General features: G+C 48.3%; 1 protein-coding gene across 1 annotated transcript in view; it reads right to left on the bottom strand.

Annotated features, from left to right (window-relative positions):
- Gpatch1 (G-patch domain containing 1) overlaps positions 1–5,863 on the bottom strand; it is a 44,654-nt gene extending 38,791 nt beyond the window's left edge. Inside the window, exon 1 of the mRNA XM_005368420.3 lies at positions 5,782–5,863. Coding sequence (XP_005368477.1) covers positions 5,782–5,854 — 73 coding nt within the window. The 5' untranslated portion in view covers positions 5,855–5,863. The remainder of the gene's footprint in view (positions 1–5,781) is intronic.
- Between the last annotated feature and the right edge of the window lie 1,076 nt (positions 5,864–6,939).

The raw sequence follows: 6,939 nt of genomic DNA, 5'->3' as shown, positions 1-6,939 counted from the left end.
AAAAAAAAAAAAAAAAAAAAGAGTTGAGTAATAATGGAAACCCTCCTTTTGTGGAAGCAACAAGAATTAAACATCACCAGGTAACAGATCAGAGATGGAGCATTTGCCTAGGATGAAAGATGCCCTGGGCTCCATCCTCAGCACCAATAAACAAATAAATCATGTATAATGCATTGCCATAGCAAGACTCAGTTAATACTAGCTATGGTGCCTTTATTTGAACTACAAGCTGGGCAGTGGTGGTGCACGCTTTAATCAGCACTCAGGAAGGCGGAGGCAGACGGATCTCAGTGAGTTCGAGGCCAGCCCAGTCTACTTTCCCCATTTGTTTTGTTTTCTTTAAAAAGCAAAACAACAACAAAAACAAAATCAGAGTCTCAAGTACCCAGGATGACCCCTAAAATGTGGCGAAGGATGACCTTGAACTTCTGACCCTCCCTCTTCTACCTCCAGAAGGACGTGAACCAGGCTGGCTTTATATGGTGCTGGGGATAACTCAGGGCTTCAAGCGTGCCAGGAAAGTGCTCTGTCGAGTGAGTTATAATCCCAACAACAAATTTCTCCGTTTCTTAAAAAATTAGCGCACACATTCCTCACCTTGTGTGCCCCTGGCATGGTTCCTGGCCCGGTCAGATTTCCCAATCTCAGCACTACTGACAGTTTGTTCTTCGTGAGTCTTTGCTGCGGGGAGATGTCCCAAGTGCTGGGGGATATTTAGCAGCATCTGTGGCAGACTGCCTCCCTTCCCCCACCTGGACAACAAGCAGCAGCTCAGGTGAAGGAAGGCCTTCCTGCCAGGACAGGGTGCAATTCATGCAGCCTTCTTAACCTGGAAGGGAGGATAATATCTGCAGACAGCTAAGTGGGACCCGTGGAGGTTGTCATGAGAGTCAACTGGTGTGACCAACCAGGGCCCATAGAACTCCTGGGGACATGGTGCCAGCTCCAACCAGGGTGATGGGAAAACTCCAGAGAGGAGGTGATACTTTAGTCAGCCACACTGTAATCATGGCCACTAATAACAGTGACTTCCTCGCTTATCAGGAGCCGATAAGTTGCTTCATTAATCATACCTGGATAAGGGTACTGATTAAGGAACTGCCCGAGGTCCACGGTTAATCAGCACAAAGCTGAGCCAGATCTCATACCACCCACATTGTTCCTTACTTATTCTTCGAGAGCCTCACAGCTGGAAGAAACCCAGTTCTCGACTCTGGTAGAAAAAGCTAAACACGGAACCCAACAGCCCTGTGCGCAGGGGTCTGACAGTGTCAAGGCCCTCAGGATGAGCGAAATGTTGTTTGCTGCAGATAGAGACACAATTCCAACAGAAACCTTAGCTTCCATCAGCGGACAGGAGGTCTAACAGGGCAGTGCTGGACTTGGGGAGAGAGGAGCCCTAACAGAGTAATTCAGGCTTAGCATGCATAAAGGCCTGATTTCATCCACAGCATTCTCCCCCCACAAACACACACACAAAACAAGAACAAGATGTCTGGTATAAGGAGACGGTCCAGTCGCACTAGAACAGGGTGAGATGCAGCCAGAGAAAAGGCAGACGGTACAAGGTCCTTGAGCAGGGCGCCATGGGGCCTGTGATGTGCTCTGTGCTGAGGGAAGGGTAGGTGACTTTAAAGGGTGATAGTCACAGCACCGAGGAGAAGGAGAAATGCCCTAAAATGAATCCATGAATCCGTCTAGGAGGGTTGAAGAGGAGAATTCTAGAATGAGGGGATATAAAAATATTTAAAAAAAAAAAAAGAAAAAAGAAAAAAAAGGGGGCTGGAGAGATGGCTCAGTGGTTAAGAGCATTGCCTGCTCTTCCATAGGTCCTGAGTTCAATTCCCAGCAACCACATGGTGGCTCACAACCATCTGTAATGAGGTCTGGTGCCCTCTTCTGGCATGCAGGCTTACACACAGACAGAATATTGTATACATAATAAATAAAAATATTTAAAAAAATAGAATGAGGGGATAGTGTCTAAGGAAGAGTAGGTTGGTAGGTACTGGTGACATCTTCCCTCCCGATACGTCACTGAACTCCGTAGCTAATACTTAGCCAATAAACCCTGCTGTTAGGACCAGAGACTTTAATTAGGGTTTAATGAAGTCAGAGGAGCCAGTTCTCTAGCAGAGTTCATCTGGCCTGTCACAGCTTCAAAGCGGGAGGAAGAGTGATTAGTGGTCTAGGTGGACTGTAAAGCGCAGCCGGAACTTCAAAGTGCATTGGGGCTGAAACGTGGGGGATCTTGGTGGGAGAGGGGGGGGATCAGCGTGTGGAAGGCCTTGGGTTCCCTGGAAGGAAGGCAGAAGGCAAGGAGAGGGGTGGGCGTGCGGAGAAAGTTCTAAAGTTTCGAACACTGAGGACTTACTGAGTGTTTCCAGAGAGGCTGGAGAGATGGCTCACCAGTTAAGAGCATTTGCTGCTCTTCTCAAGGATGTAAAGTTTGCATCCTAGTACCTACATCTGGCAGCTCACGACTGCCTGTAAATCAAGCTCCAAGAGATCCAATGTCCTATTTTGGCAGCCCTCCACACACACAGATACACATATGCATAAATAATAAGATAAATCTTTTTGTAAGAAAAATGTTTCTAGATTCCCCTCCCCACACAGACACACATATACATAAATAATAAAATAAAGCTTAAAAAATAAAGAAAGTAATGTTTCTAGCCAAGCAGTGGTGATGTATACTTTTAATTCCAGCACTTGAGAGGCAGAGGCAGGTGGATCTCTGTGAGTTCGAGACCAGCCTGGGCTACACAGCAAGTTCCAGGACAGCCAAAGCTACACAAAGAAACCCTTCCTCAAAAAACCAAAAAAGAAAAGAAAAAAGAATGTTTCTAGAGAAAAGCCTACAATTCAATGTCCTTTCCTTACACCTCAAAAGTATGGTTGGAGCAGTTTTTCATTTCTAACTTCTGTTAAAAACAGGAAGAATCGGAGGGTCTGGCAAGGAGCCTCAGTGTACAAAGGTACCTGATACCCAGGCTGACAACCTGAGTTTACTCTCGGGGACCTACACAGTAGGAAGGAACTGACTCCCCAAAGCTGTCCCCTGACCTCTGCACCCAAACTCTGACATGTGCATACCGCCCCACAGAAATAATAACACAACTTAAAATTAGGGAGAAATACAAAAGACAAGGTCAAACAGTTGATGGCTCAACAGCAAACCTCAAAGAAATGCAGAAATGATATGAATGGATGTTCAACATGGCTCAGGCTGTGCGTGCATGACCCCTGCCCTCTTCTGCCATCGCTACGGCCTAAGCAGCCTTCACAGGAACCATCTCTCTCCTCTCTGGCTTCTCTGTGAACTTGTGCAGGATAAGATCCAACATCCCATATTTTAGCGCTTGCAAACCCTGGGAGCTTCTTCTTTACTAAGTCTGAAATGCCTCTAGTCAAAGATCTTTATCAACCGATTCTTTATGTTCATAGGGTGTTGTACCTGCCAGTAAAACTAATGTGACCTTAGTTGTATTGAGCAGTCTAGAATTAGAGACAGGCATGATGACCCTGGTTAACTCCACAGCCTGCTCAGCTTGGGAACTCTATAATTAGGGCCAAGGGGACTTTAAACGACATTTATTACAGAGCTGAGGGTGGTGGGTGTAAAACAGATGTCGCAGGAAACTCAAGGGCAACCTTCTAACATACAAGAACTTGTCCAGAGACTAGCCTTTTTCCTCCTTGGTCAGCAGAGTGGAGGGGGAGAGCCAGAATCCCGTAACGTTTCTAATGATTGAAACTGTTGGGTCTGGAGAAGGCTGCTCTTCCAGAGGTCCTGAGTTCAGTTCCCAGCAACCACATGGTGGCTCACAACCATCTGTAATGAGATCTGGCACCCTCCTCTGGCGTGCAGGGCATACATGCAGACAGAACACTATATACATAATAAGTAAATAAATCTTATAAAAATAGAACTATTTGGGCTGGGGGTGTAGGATGTAGAGTGCTTCCCTAGCATGCACAAAAGCCCGTGTTTCACCCAAGCACCACATAAATCGGGCATGCAGCACATGCCTACAATCTCAGCACTTGGGAGGTGTAGCGGGGAAAGCTCAAACTACTCACCAAGTCAGGGCTAGCCCAGGCTACGTGAGACTGCCTCAGAAGAACTGTCTAAGATAGGCGGGACTGTGTGATATGCAAATCTGTAATCCCAGTCCTGGAAAGGCTAAGAAAGGAGTCCTGTCCTGAGTTCAAGGCCAGCCTGCTCTAAATACTTAACAAGTCCAAGGCCAGCTTGGGCTCTATAGAAAGGCCCTGTCTTATAGCCTAGCCACAGCTGCCAAAAAAGAACAATTAGTAAGAAAAAGTCTCAGTGAAAATATCTCAGAAGGATAACCAACAGGATGTGGTCAGTATGGAAGGCGGTGGCAGAAATCTCACCAACAAAAGTCTGCAGGTAACCTCTGGGCTCAGGACCACCACTGTGGTCCCTCTGTCTTCCCCGCAGGTCCGTCAGTGGTTGTGGACACCAAGTAGGTAAGGCCAGTCATTAAGTGGAGCTGACCAGAAATGCCAGAGAACCTGATTTATCTCACCTCCACCCCATACCTCACCAGCAATTCCAGTCGACCCCGTTTCCAAGTCTCCCCAAAGAAAGGGCTACTTAACAGCTGTCCAGGCCGCACAACTACCATCTGCAGAGCTTCTTGGCTAATTTCCTGGTTCATTCTGCACATCCCAAACCAGGCTATTCTCAAAATTGAAACTAACAAGGTTAAAATATACATACTGCCAGGCAGGGGTAATGCACACCCTTAATTGGGAGGCAGAGGCAGGAGGATCTTTGTGAGTTCAGCCAGGTGCAGATAGCAAGACCCTGTCTCAAACAAAATAGAAAAAAAAATACATCTTTCCTTGTGTAACTTGTGTAAACTGCACTAATGTCTTTCCCTATCCTTAATATGCTTCCCAGGAGGTGGTGGCGCATGCCTTTAATCCCAGCACTTAGGAGGCAGGGGCAGGTGAATCTCTGTGAGTTCGAGGCCAGCCTGGCCAGCGAGTTCCAGGCTCCAAAGCCACAGAGAAACCCTGTCTCGAAAACACAAATATGTGTGGTGTGTGTGTGTGCGTGTGCGTGTGTGTGTGTGTGCTAAACTCCTAGCTGGACGTGATGGCAAACAGTTATAAACCAAGTACGTGGAAAGCAAAGACAGAAGGGTCAAGAGTACAAGGCCAGTCTCCACTATATAATGGGTTTGAGGTAGAGAGAGCTACAGGAGACCCTGTCTGGAAAAAAAAAAAAAAAAAAGAGTCTAATTCTTGGAGCTGCATGTGTAACTCGGTTTTAAAGTGCAAGACTAGCGTGCACGAGGCCATGGGTTCCATCCTCAGGAACACATACACACACATACACACCTCCTTACTATTGCAAGTGTCAACCACACCGGTCCTGACTGTCCATAGACTGCTAAGCGGGCTCCCACTTTGGGAATTTCCTATCTCAAGTGTTTCTTCCCAGATCTTTCCAGGGCCGTTTCTTTTGCTTTCAAGTCAGGGTGCAAGTGCTCCCGCGCGGCAAGGGTCTGCCTGACCACCCTCCATCATATCCAAGTTGCTTAGTCATTCTTGCACCTCCCACCCCTCCGCGTCCTCCTCTGGCCCCCGAGAACACCGCACGCGAGTGCGGAGCACACACCTCCCCACCGGGTTCCTGTGCGCACAGCGAGCAAGCCCAGGCCCAGGCCGAGCTGTTGCTGGGCTCACGTGCTAGACTCCCAGCCTGCGCCCCACAGACTGTGCCTGCCATCGAACCCTCACCTTCCTCCAGAGGCTCCAGGCCCGTCCCATAGCTGACCAGGTCCTCCTCGCTGTCACTGTCCAGAGCCGCCATCCTGCTCCCTTCCGGGCTCCGCCCCCTCGCTACGGAAGCTTCTATGGGCCAAAAGCCTTCCCACTTTCGCCTCCGTGCGCCTGAGCACATCTTAAAGTTCAATTGTTCATTTGTGAGGGAAATGCCACCTCCTCCGGGGTCTAGTCCTATGCGAGGCAGACTCGGGTTTCAGTTACGATTGCTATCTATAAGAGCCATCCTGGCCCTGTCATGTGCCTGAGTATTGGGAGAACAAGGCAGTAAGATGCTCGATGCCACCCAAATGTCAGGAGGCAGAATGTACCTGTCCCTCAGCTAGCTCCCTGGCCCCTTCACTTCCTCAGCAGCCAGCAATCAGTGGCAACCCTGATCTTCCACCCATCCTAACCACCCTCCGGAAAAGAGCTGTGCACTCAGGCACCGCTGTCTGGTCCTCTGTACTGGAGATGAGAAAGAACACAACAGGCAGAAGTGTATGCAGTACGCATACTATGAATGGATGGGGCCACACACACATACACACACACACACGCACAGTATTCTTGTCATCCTTATATTTGTAAAAGCGAGGTCTCCTTCTAGACTTCTGCAAGAATTCACTGACTCTGAGACTATCAGAACCCATGCTTGCAGCTGTTTGGCCAACGATGAGACACCAGGCATGGAGAGAGAGCCGGATGTCAGCCTAGACTACATAATCAAACACTGTCATAAGTAATCAAATAAATAGGAAGGAAGAAGAAAAGGAGATGTTGCTGAAAGATTCCTCCCTTTCCCCCTCCACTCACAGGCCGTCCAACTCCTTTCAACCACGAGGACAACCCCTGGAGCACACCCAGCTCACTTCCGGTTCTCTCGGCGAGCTCTTCCTCCATATCACGGCTCACTACCTCAGCTCCTTCAGGTCTGTTCTTAGAAAGGTAACTCTGTCTGAGAAGCCTTCTTTAACACTATCGAAAAGACAGTATTCTCTACCGAGGATGGAGAAGGGAGGTATGTGAGCCGTCCAGCGCTCTCCCGGAGCGCACGAGGTCTATCCTCCCTGAATAAAATGCAAAGCAATCTCTATATTCTCAGCCCCTACTCCTGTTTTCTCAGTATTTCTT

The sequence above is a fragment of the Microtus ochrogaster genome, unplaced genomic scaffold, assembly GCF_000317375.1.
Source record: "Microtus ochrogaster isolate Prairie Vole_2 unplaced genomic scaffold, MicOch1.0 UNK32, whole genome shotgun sequence".
NCBI classification, from domain to species: Eukaryota; Metazoa; Chordata; class Mammalia; order Rodentia; family Cricetidae; genus Microtus; species Microtus ochrogaster.
This window is presented reverse-complemented; position numbering and strand designations above follow the sequence as displayed.